General features: G+C 39.9%; 1 protein-coding gene across 2 annotated transcripts in view; it reads left to right on the top strand.

Annotated features, from left to right (window-relative positions):
• The window catches only part of DIP2C (disco interacting protein 2 homolog C), a 313009-nt gene that overhangs the window by 182762 nt on the left and 109219 nt on the right, over window positions 1–21028 (top strand). For both annotated transcript variants that reach the window (XM_059471165.1, XM_059471173.1), the window contains 3 exons: window positions 12303–12428; window positions 13255–13464; window positions 19531–19662. In XM_059471165.1, coding sequence (XP_059327148.1) covers window positions 12303–12428; window positions 13255–13464; window positions 19531–19662 — 468 coding nt within the window. The remainder of the gene's footprint in view (window positions 1–12302; window positions 12429–13254; window positions 13465–19530; window positions 19663–21028) is intronic.

The following is a 21028-nucleotide window of genomic DNA, read 5'->3' as shown; positions in this document are numbered from 1 at the left end:
TAATTGGATTTTAGAATTCAGCCTGCACTGGAAATTTAGTCTAATTCTTTAAAACCAAAAAGGTTTAAAATTTCCTGGCTGCTTCTTTTTATACAGGAAAGGAGCCTGAAACCACAATGTTTCAAAATGTCAGCTTTGATCATTTTTCAGATGTCTAAAGAAATAGAAAATGCTATAAAGTGTAGTAACTGAATTAGTGCAGGGTGAAGCGATATTATTTACTTTATACAAATGTGGCAAATTGTTTAGCTGATATTAATCCAAAAGCATTACTTGATTTGTTTACTACTGATTTTTTAAAAAAAAAATCTCCTAGTATTTCCACATTTGGAAACAGTATTTGGAAAGGTTTGCCAAGTGTAGATCATGGCAATGTTTTTCTCTTAGCAACTGCCTTTCCTTGTGCTATAACATTATCTGGGGGCTCGAGATGACACTGGAGCCAAATGGTGCTGCAGGCTGGATCAGGAACTTTTGCCAAGAGCCTTTTCTGGCCCAGTGGATTTTCAGGCAGGAGAGCTCAGGCAGAGGAATGCTGGCTTGTGGAAAAGATGTCAGCACTGAGCTTGGTCTGCTATGGGGCTGCAGAGTCAGGCTCAGACTGGAGCACGAGTGAATGATGGAGATGTAGACATAGCTGCAGTTGGCCATACAGCTTTTGTTTCCTTGGTGCCATTTAGGAGCTTGGTTTCTCAGGTACTTTTGGAAGCTGCAGGTCCATGGATTTGGAATGCTGTGTTGAGATAAGGAGATGGGAATTATATGGTGGATTATGCAAGGGGGTAGCCTGAACAGCCCAGCTTTCACACCACTGTTGTGCTGTCTGAATGAGCTGACTCAGCTGAAGACTGACATTTTCAGAGGCTCTTGTCCCTCCGCACTGTCGCTGTGGCCCTGTTCTCACTGGTGGCAGTGGCTGCATTCTGCTCTTGCTAGCACTGAAAACCCTCACAGGAGAACATGAAGTTTCTGCCACCATTACTTAAAATGGCATCATATCAACTGTCCTGCTTTTGGAAGAATGGTCTTTTTGGTGCTTAAAACCCCCTCTGCAGTGTAGCCCTGTGGTGACAGTCCTGCCTGAGCTTGGCCCTTGCCTGTGGCTGTGCGGTGGTGGCCGGAGCTGAGCTGGGCTCTGCTGCCACGTAAAGGCTGCAGTGCAGTACAGCATCAGCTGCTGGACCCTGCCAGTGACACAGCCCTGGGCTACTGGGCAGCTCCTTGGCATCAGAAACTGTGCTCTTGGTCACCATAAATCTCCCCCAGTTCTTTGTTTCCTAGCTGGTCACAGTCTGTGGGGTTCAGAGAGCAGCTCTCCCTCAGAGACCTTCAGCAGCTTTCTGGGGAGCAGGTGTGTTTTCCTCCCTCAGCTGGGATCAACACACAGGGAGCTGAAACACCAGGTCCTTTCCAACTTCCATTTTCCCAAAAGGACACCCTGTGGCCTTTAGATGAGGCCAAAGCAAGAAGCTTGAGTTCTCCATCCCAATGCTGAAAACCAGAGCACCTCCTCTTGTGCCAGGACCTGTCTTTTACTGTTTCCACAGTTGTCACTAATATAAAACCCACCTAAAACCAGAATGGATAACAGGAAAAAATGTGCACCAGTAAACTTTAAAAACTAAAAAAAGAACAACACTAATTGCTAGGGAATGTGGTGTAATATATTCAAAGGCACATGGATATGTTAGGCTTGAGATAGTGTCTCTATGGTTTCTACTGCTCCAGAATTCTCTGATGAGATAAGAATGGGACAAATGGTTTGGGCTAAGGTTATCAAGTCTCCTGTTTCTCATGAACTTTGTAATAGGCCTTGAAGATGACTGGAGCACTGCCTGCAGCAGTGTAATCCTTGAGAGAAGTGAGACCAATGAGCTCTAAAAATGGAGTTTTCCAAGTGTCAGGAATGATGTGGGAAGTAGCAGCATAAGTGGAATTGTGCTGCCTCTGTGTCTGGAGGCTGATGGTGTCCTAGAAGTAAGACCAGCAAGAGAGAGCACCTGCACTGCATGGACTCAGTGGACAGGTTTAAAAGGCACAGCAGCAGGTGAGCACAGGGCTGGGAGCTGAGAAATGGAGAGTTTTGAGAAATGCCATTTGTGGAATCAGCATCTCTCAGCTGGTAGCATGGAGGAAGGGTGGGGGCTCTAGGGTGGCTGTGGTACCTGCCCTCCCAGCTGGGAGAATACCTCCCTTCTGGTGATTTTTTTTCTCCCATAACTGAGGTGGTGGAGGTGAGAAAGAAAAAATTGGTCTGGTACAGCATCCTTGGACAGCTGCCAGCCCCCATCCTGGAGATCCCACCACTGCAGGGAACAGCCCATTTCCAAGTGCACTCAGCACTCCTTTTAAAAGATATCTTAATATAGGAGATAGTTGAAGGTACTGCCAAAACAAATGCATCCTAATACACTTCTCACAGCTCAAACTCCTGAACCACCTTTCCCACACTGGTCTTCAAAGGGGAAAAGACAGAATATAATTTATCTGAACATGAAATTGTTAAACTTCAGAACAAATCATCCCAGGCCAGGTTTGAGGCTCATTTGAAATATGATAATTAGGAATGAAAGAACATTCCCTGTAGACCCAAGTTCTGGAGATGCTGGCACCAGACCTGTCTTAGCTGAGCTGCTCTGCTCTAGGAGCCTCAGTACCTGCCTCACCATGGATTTGTTCTCATTTACCACGAGGTAGGTGTGTGCATGACCCCTAACAAAGGTTGGTCACATTTTGGGTCTTTGCAGCTTACCTCATGGTGATTTAAAAATATACATGTAACTTATATTTTGTGGTTTTGAAAGGATGTTCAAGATTTCATTCTGTAATCCTGCCAGAACTGACAAAAAATAATTGCACTATGACATTATGAGAGCTGTGCATGCTAAAGGATGGAAAGGGAAGATTTGAGGAATATTTTTATTGAACCCTCATCATTTAGCATTTCTCCAAAGAATAAGGGGAAAGGAAAATGTGTTTAATGTGCTGTATATTAGAATGGGACTGCATATAAATGTTCATATGACTGATAATAAAACAGATAATATTTTAACCCTAAATTTGTAGAAGTTAATTTGAAATACTTGTAGAAGTTAATACTTATAGAAGTTAATTTGAAAATCATTGACCTAGCTGTAAACAGACTTATTCAGAAATTAATTAATCTCCTATCTGATTTAGCTTGCTTACAAATTTCAAGCTACAGCTCAATCAGGACAAAAAAAGAAGTTGAAGAAAAATGCTGGCTAATATGTAATTTATATGACCACATCCTTGCTTTTGACCCAGCAGAAAAAGTTTGTGAGGATAAGTATAGAGCTCTTGAGAAAATTTGTTTAAGGATCTCTAGAGAGAAACAAATATAAAGTTAGTTCAGATTGCATAGTAAAGGGGCTTGAGATGAGATCACTGTGTGAAGCTGACTTCCAGAGTGCATTACAAATGGGATAAATAAATAAATGGAGGGATGGAAATTATTAGTGGGAGACCTGCATGTTGGGATTTTATTTCACTTATGAGTAGAGTTAATACAATTTTAAACTCAGAGTTTTGAGAAAAACATTTTCAAATTAACTTTTTTATAATACCTGAATAATCCAAATTAAAGCAAAAGCTATGCAAGACCAGCTGTGGAGTCAGGGAGTTCAATCTGTTGTTTTGGTGTCCTGTTTGCAGCATGTGAGCTCTGTTCTTCACATCCTGCCCATACAGCTTTCCCAGCCACGTGCTCAGCTCCTCTCTTCCTTCCACCCAGGATTATGGATTATTGCTGTGCCAGCCAAAGTGGGAGATGACAGCCATGCTTCTCTTCCTTAGTTTAGCTTTCTGACCACATGAGGACATAGCAAGCATCTGGTTTGTGCACGTGTGCGGCAGGTGGGGATGGAAGATGCTCAGGAGTGCTCAGCATTGGCTGAAGGATGGCACAGCCCTTCCTGCCCCAGTGGGGCTTGTTGGCTGCAGCATCCTGAGCAGCCAAGCCTTTTGCAGTGGCACATTCATGGGAGTGCACATCTTTTCTAAAGCACTGACTTTCAACTGCCAAAAAATGGAACAGATCAACAAAACTCAGACCCAAATTTGTGAAAAGACAGCAGAAGTTTCCCTTGCATCTCCATGTATCCCCAGTTCCCAGTAAAGCCAGGGGCCTAATATAAATATTAGCTTAAATATCCCAAAGGCTGAAACTTGCACACATAAGTTGTTTTTTGAAAGGTAAGCAACAGTTTATTTCTGTTAGTAACCTCCACAGCCCTCCTATAAATGAGAATTATCTTAGAGCAGCTGTTCTTGCATTCAATCATGTGCTGACTGTTGTGAGTGCCATATTTCAGAATTAATAGCACACCTGCTTCCAGATGGAGAGAAATTAGGTGTCACACAGTTTGGGCCATGTGCTTTCCTATCTTAATACCCAAAGAGATTGTGAAAGTATTCTGAGACTGCTTCATTATAGCATCACCCCCTGCAAAGATCTGGTATTGTATGGACTCACTTTCACATTCCCAGGGGTGAGATGATTTCCAAGGGACTGATCTGTGTTGGATGAACACAGCAGAATTTTTATGAAATCACTTGCCCTGTATCTGCCTGAAAATAACCCAGTGATGTCAGCCAGGACAATGAAAAGACAAAACCCAACTGTAATCTGTTCTGATGATACCACATTTATCATGTTTCACTCTATGTAGCATGTCCTGATTGCATTTCCAATAAATGTAGTGACCAAGTTATCTCTATTCAGAGTATTTACAGGCTGCTTATTAGGAAATGAATTCTCAGTGTTTCCTTTGTCTCCATGGTAGCTCTGACAAAGGTCTGATTAAACTCAGAAGCAACTTTCATGCTTTCAACTACTGGTTTCCTGTAAGACAGCAATTACCAACCTTCTCTCTGTATAATTACTTAGCATAGAATTGCTATACTTACCATTGTCTTATCCAGAACTTTCAGCCAAAATTCACCTTTGATAATGCTATTTTCCTATAGTATCAGCTGTTTCCCTGCAATAACTAGAAATTGTTTTGATTATTCTGTTGCACTCTGTGTTGATGCAGCAGAAAATGGCCTTGCTCCCATTGGCTCCTCTGTCTTATCTCCCAGCTGTTTTCCTTGATGCCATCCCAGATGCTTGCTTCCCTATGACAGAGATTTATTTGTGGTTTTACTTATTTGTTAAATGTCTGACTTCAGGGCTGATCCTCTACTGCAGCATAAATGAGACATAACTAGGTATATTATACGTACCTAAATAACCTCTAAAAATCCTTTGGTATTCTCACCTCATTAGAGCAGAGCATCAGCCTTCTTGATCTTGATAATCTGCCATTCTCTGAGTGAGTTAGTTGTGTTTGAGGGCTATCCTGTAACAAGCAAGGAGTCTAAACCTTCTCAGGGCTTAGGTCTGTGTTACCCCCAGTTGTGTCATCCATCATGTTACCAGGAATTGGCTGCTAATGCAGAGGAATAAAGATTGTTTCCAATGGCTAGCTCAAAACAAAACAAAAAAAAAGACAGAAAGAGTTCGGGGGAGAGGAATGAGAATTGGAATTACATGAGCCAAAAGGAAGAAACAGAAGAGATGGATGGATTCAGATCACAACTAGGTTTGTCTCCAGGCAGTTTTATTCTTTCAGGAGCGCATTCCCTGAAAGGAGGGATGGAAGTGGTACCCTTACCTCACAACAGGCAAGCCAGGCTGCAGAAGATGGTAGGGACTCTGTTAGGTAATTCTGCATCTGTACAGAAAAAAAAATTAAGCAACAGCTTGTTTTTTCATATTTGTGTTTCTTAAACTGCTGGTGATTGCATATGAAGGCTTTATAAATCCTGAGAAATTGAAAACATGAGCAAAACTAGAAGAAGGAATATATTTCATCAGAAAAAGAGGCAGAAACAGATTCTAAAATCTTGATTCTTGCAATGCACAACTCCTGTCTACAGCCAGTTTAATTTCTTGTCTCAAAAAGAGACAGGGCTGTGTGGTAAATGAGATGCAGGAGAACTGCTTGACACACAATGGCAAGACCTGATTTAAGTACAAAAAAAGATAATGTTGTTCTTTTGTGTGCTGAGGCATTTTATGCAAGGGCTGTGAGGAACAGTTTTATAATGTGGAATTTTTAAATGCAGCTGTTGCTGGCCGTGGGAGGAGCACCCTGTTCTGTGATCTGTGCAGAGCTCATACCCAGATCCCTGATCTCTGAGGAGGCGATGCTTTGCTTTCAGTGTTTTGAGTGTTTGACATGCCTATGGAGCAAATGCAGCTAATATTGAATAAAGGAAGCTGCTGAGGCAAGTTAAACTTATGTAGGAAAAAAAACCCTAATAAGCCCTCCACCTTGAGGAAGAATGCAACTGTAATTTGTTGAATAGGTTTTTGTTCTTTTAAAATAGAAGATCTAAAGAAAAAAGAGCAAGTTCATTTTATAAAAGCTGCACAAGTCTTTAGGAGGACGAGGAATTTGCAGCATATTTCAAATGTCTCAGTTGCAGTTCAGAGCTTTAAAGGGCTCTGTCTCTGGCCCAAGTAAGGAATGGGGCATCCCTGTCCATGGGCGGAAGGGGTAGGGTGAGTCAGAATTATGCTCCATGCCAAATGAAAATGCATTCTTTGGAAGAGTGCTCTTCTAGCAGCTGTAGAGAGACATGAAATGCTGCAGCAGGGCTCCACATGTGAAGCAGGAAATGGCTGGCCTTGTTCATCACACAACAATTGGTTTTTGCTTCAGGAAAAGAAGACTGATTTGCTTGTGGAGACAGCTGAGCCTAAAAGGATCATACATACTGTCTTCCCTAAAGGAAATGAGTAGGAGAGGGCAGCTTGTCATAGAGGGAAGTCTCCACTTGTTCTAAGTATGCATGTATTTGTGCAAGGAGGAGAGAAAGTATGTTCCCCAAAAAAGGCTTAATGAGAAGTTCCAAAGATATTTATATTATCCCAGAGCCAGATAAAACCATCCAGCTCAGCTTCTGACTAAATAAAAATTTGTAGTGTTCCCCCCAAAAAAGATTTCAGGACAGCATATGGAGTAAATGGTTAAAGAACTCTGTGAACAAGGAGTCAAAAGTATCAGCAGTATGAAATAATTGTGTTTATAGTGTTAATTTCTGTATTACTATTTCTGGGCATTACTATTTGACTTTGACCAGTGCCCACCTATCAGCAGTGAACCCTGCTCTGTCCCTATCTCCTGTCACTCAGTCACCCCATTTGGGGAGGGTGTCCATAGCAAGCTGTGTCTGTGCAGTAATGTCTGTTTTAGTGGGGTTGGCTTTTTTCTGTAAGCCTTTCCAGTCAGGCCAGGAGCGCACCATTGTGCCAAGTTATGAGATAAACCAGATGAAAAGAGTGACTGCACTCAGCAGACACCTCCTAGGAAAGCTGGGCAATCCATCCTGCTGATGGCATGAGGAATTTGCAGCAGTGCAGAGTTTCTGCTATGGAGCTCGTTGGCCAAAGCCATAGGTCATCACTCTGGAAGTCTGCACTTGCAGACCCTTATTCTCTGTACCAGTTTTAATTTCTCTGCCCTTGGTTTTGAGACCTCATCTCTTGTATAATAACAGATCATTAGCTCTTTGAAAGGAAACTTTCTTTCTACCACCTGCTTGTTTTTACAGTTCCACTTCCTTTCTCTTTCACTTACTGACTTTATTCCCAAAAGTATGGTTGCCCTTTCTGTCCTGTCATAGAAAGTAAAGGAAGAGAATAAACAAGTAAAAATACTTGAATGCAACAGGGAGAAGGCTGGGGACAGAGCTGTTGCATCTGCAGTTTGCAGCCCATAAGAAATATGTCAGGTTGAATCCTGAACACCAGGTTGATTGGTGTTAAGCAACGAGCACAAGTTAAAAAGTGAACTTTCCCTAGCTTGGTGCTTTGCTCTTTCCCATTTATTAATTCTTTGAGTACAAACACACAAATTAGATTCAATGTGTGGTTGGCCAAGCTAAAACAGTGGAGAACCACTGTGCCTTACTTCCCACTACTGTAGACAGAGGTAATGATATTTTACTCTATGCTCTAGATTTTCTGTTAAGACATTCTTGTGGAAAAAGCCAGGTGGGAAGAGTATAAAATGATTTCTTTATCTATAGGAGAGCTTTGAAGGGTCAGGATCTGGAGTCATTTTATCAGCTATAACAGTGTAGTTAGAATGTCACATGAAAGAGCATTTCACCTAAAAGCATGATTTTTCCACTTGGAAATAGCCTTCCACTCAGAAGGCTTGAGTGCAATTACATCAAGGTATATTTCTGTTTGAAACTCTATCAGAAGTTTATAGTAGGTAAGAAATTACAGCAAGCAATACTATAAAGAAGACAGAAGAAGTGTTCTTTTAATGATTTTCTTTTTAATGCAGGCATTTCTGTGTGTTGTTTCTAGACCAAGTTTTCATACTTGAACAATTTTTTCAGAAAAATTAATGAGAAAACTGTATTTCATAGCAATACTCAATGACAGTATGAGTTCAGTTAGTTTGAGTATGCCAGGGTAGATTGAGAAGGAATTCAGATGCTTTTATCAGATGTGCAAGACAGGGGCATCATCCTACCAGAGATGGTTTGAAATTCTAATGTGATGTTCCTGCTGATGCTGTGTGTGATATGTGGAGAGTAAAAACTGCTTTGTGGTGATGGAATTTGTGGTGATAGCAGTTTCCTGTCCCAAAGGAACTTGGATATGTCTTCTTACTTTGTCCCAATGTGCATCTCAAATGTGATTTCCTTTCTTTGGAGAACAAGGAGCATCCAGTTCCTGTTGTGTAGATTCCTGTTGCAAGTCTCCTTGTATTTTTTCAGTAGCTGTTAGGGACAGCTTTGAGGAAGCAGTGGATTACATACAATAGGATGGACACCATGGCCCATCTTTGACCCAGGTAAAAGGAAAGAGCTACCACACTCTGTTCATATTCATGAGAAGCAAATTAGCAGGGATATGGGTGATGATTGTATGTTTCAACTTGGATTTAAATCCATGCTTCATGAAAGTACAGTAAGAGATTATTAGTTGCATTTTGGTTAATATTCCTTGTGCTACATAAGCAAAGTTGGTTTGTAGACCAGAAAAGCAAAGCTAAAACCTAGGGAAAAGCAAAGTATGTGTATGCAAAGTGCATATCTAAAGCTGATATTTGTTGGGAGCAAACCTTCTTACTGTTTCTGTCTTGCTGTGGTTACAGGATAGATATTGTAACCCATGAGTTGCTCTCAAATGTAATTCTGAAGTATCAGTCTGGCTTTCCCTCTGATTTCTGATTTCTCAATATTTGGGTCTTGAGGCGTTAAGGGCTTGAAGGCTGCTCATAGCTTAACCAAGTCCCCCTCTGTACAAGGGTGTCCAGACAGGTTAAGAGCATCTTCAGAACCCACCAAAGGCTTTCATTCAAAAGGAAGAACTTATATCCTATATCAGCTGTTATTCATTCTTTACCCAATCCTTAGTCATTCTTTATATGCCTAGAGAAACTTTGTTTAGCCAAGAGTTTTATTCCTGAGAGAAAACATTGTGAGAAGATTCTTCACCCAAGCTTGACTGTTTATGCTGCATTTTATTCCTCTCACCCTAAAATTACCCTGTAAACTCTTGTTGATGCTCCATCAACAAGACCATCTCTGGATTATGTATCCTCAGCATTTTCTAGACATGTGTCCCAGGGTTTTTTGGTAGCCTCCATAATCTGAGTTATGCCTTCTAAATATTTGAGCTTGCAGACTGGGCTGGGAGCAGGTGTGTATGTTCCTTCTGCCCAGTCAGCTTCCCTCTTGTTTATTCAGAGTTTCTTGTCTTTGACATTGTTTTGCTTTCCTGTGAGGTTTTGAGTTTGGGTTTTTTTAGCTATCTGTAGTGTGGTTTATTCCATGATAGCCCATTACAAATAAACACATCAAGAATGTGCCTTATTAGGAAAACAATTCAATTCCTGGACTCCTGTGGACTCATTTGAAAATTAAAATCCTGCAGAGTGTTTTTAATTAAGCTGACGAGTCTACCTTCTTATATCAAAACAGCATCAAAAAGGAAATCAAAGAATTCACAAGTTCTGATTCAGCATCCAGCTGTCACTAAGCATTTTAATGATTTTCTGTCAGCTGTCCTCCTTTAAAAATTTTTGGCAGAATTTCTTCTCCCTCCTGACACAGTTAAAACACAATTCTATGTACAATAATATACAAATAGTCCCTCCTGTGTTGATCAGCAAAATTTATTTTCTTCCAAATTTTTTTTCCAAAAAATACTATAGTGTTGGTTTGTTGAGCTTTTTTAAAGGGAAAGCTCTTTTTTTTTATTTTTTTTCTTTTTTTTTTTTTTACTTCTTGATATCTAATTGCTGTGCTTTGAAGGAAAATCAAGATTTTTCCCTCTTTAACAGATAAGAAACTGTTAGGGAGCATGTTCAGTCCTGTGTACCTTATTGACATTGGTGTGAAGTGAGCAGGTAGGAATTTATCTTGGGGTCATGCTGTTAGGTAAGACTTACATTCTTTATTTTCATAGTGTGATACTTTTCCCATATATTTTCTGATACTTTTCACATTAACTTTTCATCAGTTTTTAATTATAAGAAATACCTTAAACTTTCTGCTTAAAAATAATGACTTGACAGGAGAGAAATTGTCCTCTGTGTTGATGATAGCATTGGTTCTTCCTTCATTTTGGTCCATCATCCCCATGGCTCTTTTATCTTTTGAGAACAGTTTCTCAGCTTTGCAGTTTGCTTTTCTTTGCTGATATTCTCATCCTCTTCATGATTTAAAACAAAAGAAAGCAACTCACAGAAGCAGCTGGTAATTGTGCCTTTTTTTACTCTTCCCTGTTGTACTTCTACTGAGAGGTGCTTAAACCCTGGCAGAAAATAGGAAACACCATTATTGGAAATGAGACACTGCAGCTTATCAGCAGCTTATCATCCAATGCTTCTAGTCATCCTTCCAGGCTGTTACTCACAAATTACATAAATGTGACTCAACCAACGCTTCTTTAAATAAGGAAATATATATATATATATATATACACACATATACACACACACATATATATAGATACTCTTCTCTTTCCTGTTGCTGTTCTTGGGGCACATTGCCTGTTCAGAGCTGCCACCACATCCATACAGGACAAGGATAATGACAGTGTGCTGCCAACCCAGCCTGTGAGGGGGGGTCTTCCAGGAGATGCAGCAGCAGCAGAAGTGGGATCACTTTGGATTAGACCTGATTCACTGTGCTGCTGATCCACAAATGGGAACAACTAAACCATGCACACGAATTGCTGTATTTTCTACAGCTGACCAGTGTCAGCTGGTTAAAAGGCAAGATATCAGATGGTGTGGCAACTTCTTTGCCCACAAGGAACTCCTGTTGGCTGCCATGTCTTTTGCATACACTCACCTCATGTGAATATGTGTCCCAATTCCACTGAAATATGCAGACAAACAGTGCAAGGTAGTAAAGTAAAGGCAGACTTGTTTCAATATGTAGTTATGGTAGTAATTAAAGAATGGTGCTTAAAACAAAGTCATTAGCAAAAAGTTACTCACATCTTTTAGACATGATAAATGGACTTTTTCAAACTCTGGCAGGCAGGCAGCTATAAATCCATGGGAGAGGTAGAGAAGCTGTTCACCTCCCCAAGGAGAAGGGATCTATGGGGTACTGTGGAGTGTGCTGGTATGAGCTGTGTGCAGCACCTGCCTGCAAAGCACGACATCTGTGCTCAGGGTGTTTTTTCCTCATTCCACCTCAGGCCAGCCCTACATAGTACTTATTTTTCTGTGAATAATGCCAAGTGACAGTGGCAGGAGAAGGATTTGGGAATGAGGGACCTGTTGCCATTTCTGTTGTGGCATTTTACATACCTTTTACCCTTCAATAAAATGTTCTTGTTCACTTTGTGTGAGTTATCTGTAAATTGGAAACCTTATCCATTTAAAAAATGGGCTCTGTTAATACACCAAAGTTCCACTGAAAACAGCAATGGTCACTGAAGTAGCAGCTCCAGGTTAAATAAAGGTTTGCCCTGGGGAAGTGATGTTCCTGCTCTTCAAATACTGCAGCACTGTTCTGGGAATATCATAGAGCTCAAAGGGCTTGTTTGTTAGTACAGCACTTTTCACTGTGGCTGCTTTTTGTGCAGAGGAGAACTCCAGCAGTTGCTCTGAGATGCTGTGTGTTCCTGGGCTCCCGTCACGGGATGTGCCCTGTCAGCCCAGCTGGCACAGGCACAGGCTGTGCCAGGTCTGCTGGATGCAGAGAGCAGCTCCTTCCTGTCTGACTCTGGCTTCACTCGTCTTTCCTTGCAGATGTCCACACAGAAGCAGTGCAGGCAGCCCTTGCTAAGCATAAAGAAAGGAAAATGGCAGTGCCCATGCCCTCAAAGCGACGTTCATTGGTGGTGCAAACATCAATGGATGCCTACACACCTCCAGGTGAGTATCTCTCTGTTTTTATGTGAATTTTAAAAGTGTTTCTTAGTGCTGCTATGAACTGCTAATCTGTCAGCATAGACAGTAATGGAAATGTCATTTGATGCCCACTGAGCTTAACTGAGGTGTGTTTGAAGAGAAGGTGAACTGAGTAGTGGAAAAGTCAATGGGGACAGTTCACATGACTACTTTGCCCTTAGTGATACCTTAGATGGCACTGGTCCTTTTGGGCTGACAAGGACCTAAATATGGCCAGCTTGTCATATTTTACAGTAGTCTGATTTCCTTCCACTTTTCTGGTTTATTCCCTAACAATGTAATGTAACATTATCTTAACAATTAGTTGTGCCATTCCTTTTGAAGTTTATCTGCTTTTTTATCCGCTAGACTGTGAAAACACCCCACATCTCATGCTTCTCATACTCACTGAATCTGGCTGAGACTCCCATTTCACTGAGGATTGGACTTTGTACAATTGGAAAAGTGTCTCACAGATTTGTGAAGTGAGCTTGGGAAAGTTTTTTAAATACTGTCTGCTGGCCGGAGATCTTCAGAAGATTCTGTTTAACACTATAAAGGAAGACTTTAATTTTAATTTTTTTTTTTGGTACAATAATACACAGGCCATGACCTGAGAGCAGGAGAGGTGCACAGTTAGCAGCTGACTTAGGTTCAGTGCTTTCAGTGCTGCACTTTTCTCATTATGTTTGCCTGCCTTCCTGAGATTTTCTTCATGGCACTTTCCTGAAATTTTTGGTATGAATATGAGTTATTTCTATTAAGAAACCCCCAAAGCACTGCAAGCTAACAAGCTGTTTTTACTTACTAGATACTTCTTCTGGTTCAGAAGATGAAGGCTCCGTCCAGGGTGACTCCCAGGGAACTCCCACCTCCAGCCAGGGGAGCATAAACATGGAACATTGGATCAGTCAGGCGATCCATGGCTCTACCACATCAACCACTTCCTCCTCCTCCACACAAAGTGGAGGCAGTGGTGCTGCACACAGACTAGCTGATGTTATGGCTCAAACGCATATAGGTCAGTATACAGGTGTGTGGAGTGTGTCCAGTTTAACATGAATTTTGACTCTCACATTCAGCTGATGCTGCTATGTGAAATCTAACAAAAGTCTTTCCTGTGTTTCTAGTTTGCTTTTTAATATCTATATATATTACATGGAGAGATAGTCCTACTTTCCTATTTCAGGAGGGGGGAAAAAGGCAGTTTAGATTTGGGGGTAAGCTTATGTTGTGGCAAATAGGGTCTAGCTGTTGGTTACCAAATACCTTAAAATGTAGAGTTGCATGACTTCCATTACTTAGCACTATAAAGGTCTCGGTAGGATTCATCAGTAAGGAAAATCAGTGCATGCATCATTAGGGATTGCTTGCATATGAGTTTTCCCCACTGCTGCACCACTTTAATTACATAGCTTGAGTGATTTTTGATAATTCTGTTAACAGTAGTCCTCTCAAACATATTTTTTCTGCACTTAATTGAATTTAGAATACTTGAACTGGGATATCTAGTGATTGTACTCGGTGAGAGAGGCCATTATAGAGCTTCAGAGAAGGGAGCTGTTATTATAAATATCTTGTTTATTTCCTATATAAAGATGCTAGGAAGTCAAAGCTTTCTTTCCATTAGGGCTAAGCTTCACAGACATTATTTCTGAATATTGGGCCATTGACACTGGTCTTTATTAACATGAGGCAGCTGTTTGACTGGATATGTGGAAAGCAAGGCTTGGTTTCCATTCACTCTTCAGATGCTTATCATACAAGGCCTTTGCTTTGTGTATGTTCTTGCTGGGGTATGTATTTTAGACTCTCACTGAAAACCTGTTGCAGTCTTTGTTGGAACAGATAAAACAACCTTACTACAGTGTTACTACAGTTGCGTGTGACTGTTCTTCAGCTGACATTTCCTTTTCAAGTACATGTCATGAGATACATGAAAGCATCAGCAGTGTTCATGATTTTATGTGCTGGAAAGGGAGTACATATCCCCTGGGTTTTGCTATGAGTACAGCTTGATGTAACACCTGTATTTTCAGTAATCCTCCCATCACGATCCAGAATGGCTGAATTGCAGTCAGGGGAAGAGCTTGTATTGTATTCATAAATTCATGCTAAGTGAATGCTTAGAACCTTGTTTTAGAAACACATACATTGGGAACACATTAATCATTGCATTTGATTATTTTCTATGACTTCATCCTGAAATGCTACAGGAAATTATAGCATAGAGAATTAAATTTATCCAAACTCTGAAAGGTTGCATTACTCATACACAAAGTCTTAATATGTCTTTAAATATAGCTTCTTTATAATTTGACATTTTAGTAATTTTAAATCTGGCACAGTAAGTCTTTTATAATCACTGAGTTTGTGGTAAATAATACAGCATTTATGGAGCTAAATTAAGATGGCACTATTCTGTAGAAGAGGGAAACTACTGTTTCTTATGTATACATGTTTTATTGTGCCTTGTTGACTAGAAAGATCTTGCCTTTGAAGGAAGCCGTTGAGCTTACCTCAGTGTATGCATGTTTTCATTCATTCTGACAATAAGATACCTTAAATTGCATCTCTTCTTGGACACTAATTGAGCTGTAGTAATGTAAATGTCATTGGGGCACAAAATCTGATTGATGAGACTGGGATCTTGTGGTTGCTAAAATCACTGGAAATGTAAGAGCAGCTGCACAGTTATAACTGTAATATGTATTTCTTCATGGGTGAGCTGCATTCTTTAAGAATTTGAAATTAAATTGTTATTTTGTTTTGTTCCTATCCAAGAAGGTAGATTATGCATTAAATGTATTCTAAGAGGTGATAGGTTTGAAGTAACCCTACAGAAAGCCTGACTCTTTCCAAGGCAGTGGGCCAGTGATGGTAGATGAATAATAATCTTTGGTAGGAGAGAAGAGTAATCCTGTTCCTTAAGGCTCCTCAGCTATCAGAGCCAGTTTGTTCTTGGTCACAAAGAACATGTGTTACTATGCCTTGATGTTTGTTTGGTCCAGGAGTTGTTCTCCAGAGACAGACCAGCTTGCAAGAGAGGAATCAACTGTGTTTATGTAAGGCCATACTCTGAAGGTGCCAATTTTAATTAATACAAATTCAAGGTGCGACGGGAAGGACCTTAATGATAACCCAAAAAAGCCCTCCATTCTGATGTCCACTAGGATTTTACCTCCCGAGTGCATCACAGAGTAAAAGGGAGATATTTTTCCAATTTAAGTGTACTAATGCAGTTCTGAAAAGAGATTTGATAAAAAGCTTTGGCTATAATATAATCAGAGTTATCTTTGTGAATAGTTTGGATAATTTGCATAAGCTATTATATTATTTTAATGTTATATTGTTCATTTAATTTGACTGCTGCTGCTTTGTTGTGGCCAGAGTTCTATTTGGGATAGATATCATCTAAATATTTATTCACAGCTTTAAGATGCTCAGGGGTCTGCATTAACCTACAGGCAAAGTCTTTGGTTTGGCATAGGTGTGTTCACAGCTGTGTTCAGTAATTCTTGAATTTAGAGGTCAAACCAGTGAAATCTGTTAAAAATATCTGATATTTTGACCCTTCTTGAGGTCAGTATTGTGCAGATTTCTAAGATCTTCAAGGTTTTGTTTGTTGGTATTACATGGTTTGGATTTCTGTGAATATAAAAATCGGGGACAGAAAGCCCACCCCAAAGCTCACAAAGGTCATGTGGTGAAAATTACGCAATGCTTGCCTATCATTGTAAATCTATATAAAGTTAATAATCTCACTTCAAAGTTTTGATCCTATAGATGCATTTAATATTTCTTTTATATGCTTCAAATATGTTTCTGTTTGAAAATCAAAGGCTTCTATCCACACTAAAGGCTACATAGATTGCTAATCAAATAAATATAAAACCATGTGCCATAAGCATGGCTGATAGTTTTCAGACAGATTGGAAATTCTTGTGCTCTGAGGGGGAATGTTAACTTATACAGGAGACTAAAATACAATCTGTCACCTGGATATCAATACAAGAAAAACCCAGCTAATGGAAAGATCTGACTCTGGATTTCCCTTCCCTGACAACCAGAAGAGCCAGTTTATTTGGGAGTAAAAGCTGCATTTTCTTCAAGTACAGTGTTCCAGGAATGCTTTTTGAGTTCCTGGAGACTTTTCAAGTACCTGGTGCTTATGTGAGCTTCCAAACCTGCACTGAAAGTATTCCTGCACTCCTTTGCTTCTCCTCAGACGTGGGGCTTTGTCAGTGCTCTATCCCTCCATGAATGTGTTCTGCTTTTTTGGACCTTTCTGATCTTCATGAAATGGGGTAAATGATATTGCTCCAGTGGCAGAAATGAAGAGAGCCTTAACTGGAAACAGCTGTTCTGTCTGTGATCTCCTAATGCAAGGATATTGGAAGAGATGGGAATAGGAGGTGTTGCAAATATGGATGTTTGACGGAGGAAGTGCTTTGAAGTCATGCAGCTGTCAGTTTCTACTTTTTAGTGAACAGATGTGTCAGGGTCATGATTCTTAATGAAACCTCCAACAAATCTTCAAGTTACCTGACACAAGACCAAAAAACTCTCTACAGATTGTGTCCATAGCCAAAGGTTGGATTGACTGTTCTATACAAAAAATAAGGGTACATTTCACATAACATAACAATTATCTTTTTCTTTAGAAGTCATTCAGACCAAATCTTTGTATGATTTTCATTTCTCCAAGCCTGACTCTGGGATGCTAGCTGACCAAAGATTTGTAAATCTAATGGATGAAACTTAGCACTGTAGATGGTGCCATGATAAAACATCTGCTAAGCAGATACCATAAAGGAACACATCAAGACAAACCTCAGTATTCCTTTTCTTATTCCTTTTCTGCAAGATAAAAGTAAATAGCAGCTGGGCAGCCAGGGCATGAGAACTCCTTGACTGAGCCATGGTGGCAACCTTGGGAAGAGAGTTTCTTTTAGGCCACTTCAAGTGCAAGTGCTGTTTGTTCAGAAGGAAGGCATTTTACAAAAGAGCAGGACTCTTGTTATGTCCTTTCCCCCTGCTCAGCACCATGTGTAACAAAGAAGAATTTGGTTTTAGGCACAGAGTTCTGAAGGGAGAGCATCCCTGCTCATGTATCTTCTGCCCCATGCATTAAAAAAAAAAATAAATTAGTCTTTAACTCCTCTTCAAAAGGAGCCTTCTAAAGTCTGAAAGATGGGAATACTTCACTGGAAAGATGTAAGCAAATACAGCTCACTTTAAAAATACTTTCTCATGTTACTAATAGCTAAGTACAATTATTTTCTTAGTCATGATCCCCCATATGCATTGTAAAACTGCATTATAAGTAAAGAGAAAAATATAATCATCAGCATTTTTTAATTGACTCAGTTATTGAGTAATACAATCACGATCTATACAAAGCTCTTGCCACTTAACAGGAAAGGGCAAAAAATTGTGCTGAGTCTAAAACAGTTGATAATGACAAGAAATTAAGACCTTAAATGAAGACATTATTCAAGCAACTACCAGCATAAACTTCAATCTACTGTACTTCAGTTGGTCACATAGCACAATGTAAGGTGTTTATTTCAGTAAAATTTTAACAATGGATGTGATCAGAAGCAAAAGCTCCAACTGGACACTTGTAGAACACAAGATGTTTTTGGGTTGCTCAATAAAAGCCATTTCACGTCTTCCTCAACGAGATAATATGATTGGGTGATAGAACTGAACCCTTATGATGTTCATGAATATAAACATTAAATAACAGCTGCAGGAGTGAATGTCATGTCTTAAATCTGCATTATGATTGTCTGTCAAATGCTACCTTTAAATGAGAAGCATGCAAAATAAGCATCTATGAGCATCCTTTTCTGGTATGTGTAGCAAAAAAATTAGTTTTCTGTGTTGATGGTGCATAAATTTGGGATTAAATGCAAAAGAATCAAAGTGCTTCAAAGTTCAAAACTCATAAAAATGAAAGTGCTTTAAAATTATGTTTGAGATTAAATTTACTGTAGAAGTTGGTGTTCTAGTGCTTACAGCTTAAAGTTTAGTAAGAAGCACATCTTGAAAACAGTATTGGAACACGATGACATTTTTCCAGAATTTTTGTATTTTGAAAGATTCTTAGCGTATTGTTAAATAGAATACATTTCTCTTCACTTTCATGGCAGCAGAGTGAAGACCTGCCTTCTCTTGTAACTTAGAGGCTGCTGGGGATCATTTATGTCAATTGAAAGAAAAGTTGTTATTTGCTTGTGGCGTTTATCTCCATCTAATCTAATGTGGATAAAAACCTGCAAAAAATTTATGGGACAATCTATAGAAATAGCATAAATACGTAGAAAATACAGATTCAGACTTGAAAACACGGGAAGATGAACTGTGGTAGCATACTGAGTTATCAGGCCATGGAAGAGAAAGATTATCTCTGTGGAATTGTTCAGCAGTGCTGGCATGAGTCAGACCAAATCGTGTTTGCCCTCTGGAAGGCAAGGCTTTGTTATGCGGAAGAATTGAAATATCTCTGTCTAAAAATAGTAGACAAGCAAGTGTCCGTGAAGAATGCAAAGTTCATGTTTCTTTACATTTTATTTTTTGCCTCTGGTCTCCAAACCTGCTATGATTGACTTTTTTCCTTTCCTAACTAAAACTGACATAGTCAAAATACAGAGGTTATAAAAGTGATATGCATTGGCTCCTGCAAATGATTGACAACATGCTGTGCTCTTTTTACTTAGAAAAACTAACACAGTAATCCATGAGAAGTGTATTTGTCTGGGTCTTTTCTATTTGCAGACGTCCACAAGCTTTAAGTAAAATCAGATGTCAGTGGAGAACTTACAACCTAATTGTATAATTCTTTTAGCCTATTGGTTGTGTGATTGCAGATATACAGCCTTGTTTTAATCAGTGCAAATTTTATTTATGGAAATTATACTACACATTATAGTTTAGTATAATAATTTTGTGCATTAATTTTAACACCTGTTCGTGTGCTGGGGGAAAAAAACCTCAAATGGTCTCCTTTCCTCTGCCTTTTGCTTTTCTGCCCTTTGACATTAGAGGTACACGGTTAAACCTTTTAACTTACTTTTCACAGAAAATCATTCTGCCCCTCCAGATGTTACCACTTACACCTCAGAGCACTCAATACAAGTAGAAAGACCACAAGGATCAACGGCACGGGTGGCACCAAAGTATGGCAATGCTGAGCTTATGGAGACTGGTGATGGTATGTCCCAAAACTGAACTGGGGTTTTTTTGAGTATCCTGACCTTTTTAGTGGTTACTGTATGCATCTGCTCTTGGTTTTTGGGTGTTTTTCATGGTTTTCTTCCCGGGCACTTTTCACTTATAAACACAAAGTTGCAGCACCTTTACAGTTCTAAAATAAGCTGATATCAATGAAGATAACATAGAGAAATATTTCTTAATCAGTGGAGTTGACTCCCCATAGAAACTGTTTGGTAAAAACCCCCAGAGAATCTCTTTAGATTTGCCATTATCATGCTGCCTGGTTACAGCTAGTCTGTTTATTTTAAATGACAAAGAATGTGAGATCCTAGCATGGCTGCATCTTGAAAATTGACATGTTTGAAATTTTATTCTCTAATGTTTTGTTAGTTTGGTTTTTTGGCTTTTTTTTTTTTTTTTTAACAGTTATTTGTAAACCCTTCCTTATTTAGTGCTCCTCTTTTCTAAAACTTACCAAACAATATTTCAGCACAGCATAGAATTATTGACCAAGTGCAGTCTATCTAAATTTAGTAGCTTCAGCTCTAAACACCACTTGGTAAAAGATTTGGAGCCAACCTTATGGACGGTAAGAAGTTGAAATTCCTGCAATGCGGTGACAGAAAGCTATTAGTTCAGGAACAGATGATGTGCACATTGGAGAGGTTTTGCACTCAACTAGAGAAAAGGTAGGGAGAGGTGATTGATAGGACTATTTTATAAAAATGCCCCTTGCCCCAGGCTGCTGCTCAGAGCTATGTGTTCCAAAGTGCTGTATGGGCAAGCAGCTCCCTTTGGAGATTGCTGGCTGGTGGGATTGGCTGCAGGGATGTTCAGAGAATACAGGGGCATGCTGAAGTAATACAAAGACATGAACCATATTTTAGATGGATGCTGGACAGATGTCCCCTGCAGTGTAAAAATAACTCAGAATAAATGATGGGGCAGAGCCTATGACCCACACTCTTCACTAGGCTGCGGTCTAGTCAATCAGTGTTGGTATGGCCATTGATCATGGGGAGGGCCAGTCCAGTTTTCTCACTGACCATTGCTGAGGCAGTACTCTCAGGGTACTGAATTTTGCTGTAGGGACATTTTTCCCACTGTACTTCTCTCCCTCAGTCTGTGTGCTGCTTCCTCTCTAATTTTGCAGCCTTGCTCTGACATTACTGTATTGGTTTTATTTACATTAGGTGTCACTGTTCCTTTTTGCTTGCGTGTTTTGATGTTAAACACTTGAGTCACAGTATGGCATGAAACTGTAGTTGTGGTGGCCTTGCAGTCCTAGACCTTTCCTCACCCCCCTGATGTCTGGTGGGTGCAGCACAGCCACTGACTGATGTCTCCATTGATCCCTGTCCTGC

This window comes from Ammospiza nelsoni, chromosome 1 (genome assembly GCF_027579445.1).
Source record: "Ammospiza nelsoni isolate bAmmNel1 chromosome 1, bAmmNel1.pri, whole genome shotgun sequence".
Classification (NCBI taxonomy): domain Eukaryota; kingdom Metazoa; phylum Chordata; class Aves; order Passeriformes; family Passerellidae; genus Ammospiza; species Ammospiza nelsoni.
Note: the sequence above shows the minus strand (reverse complement) of the source record. Positions and strands in the feature narration are given on the sequence as shown.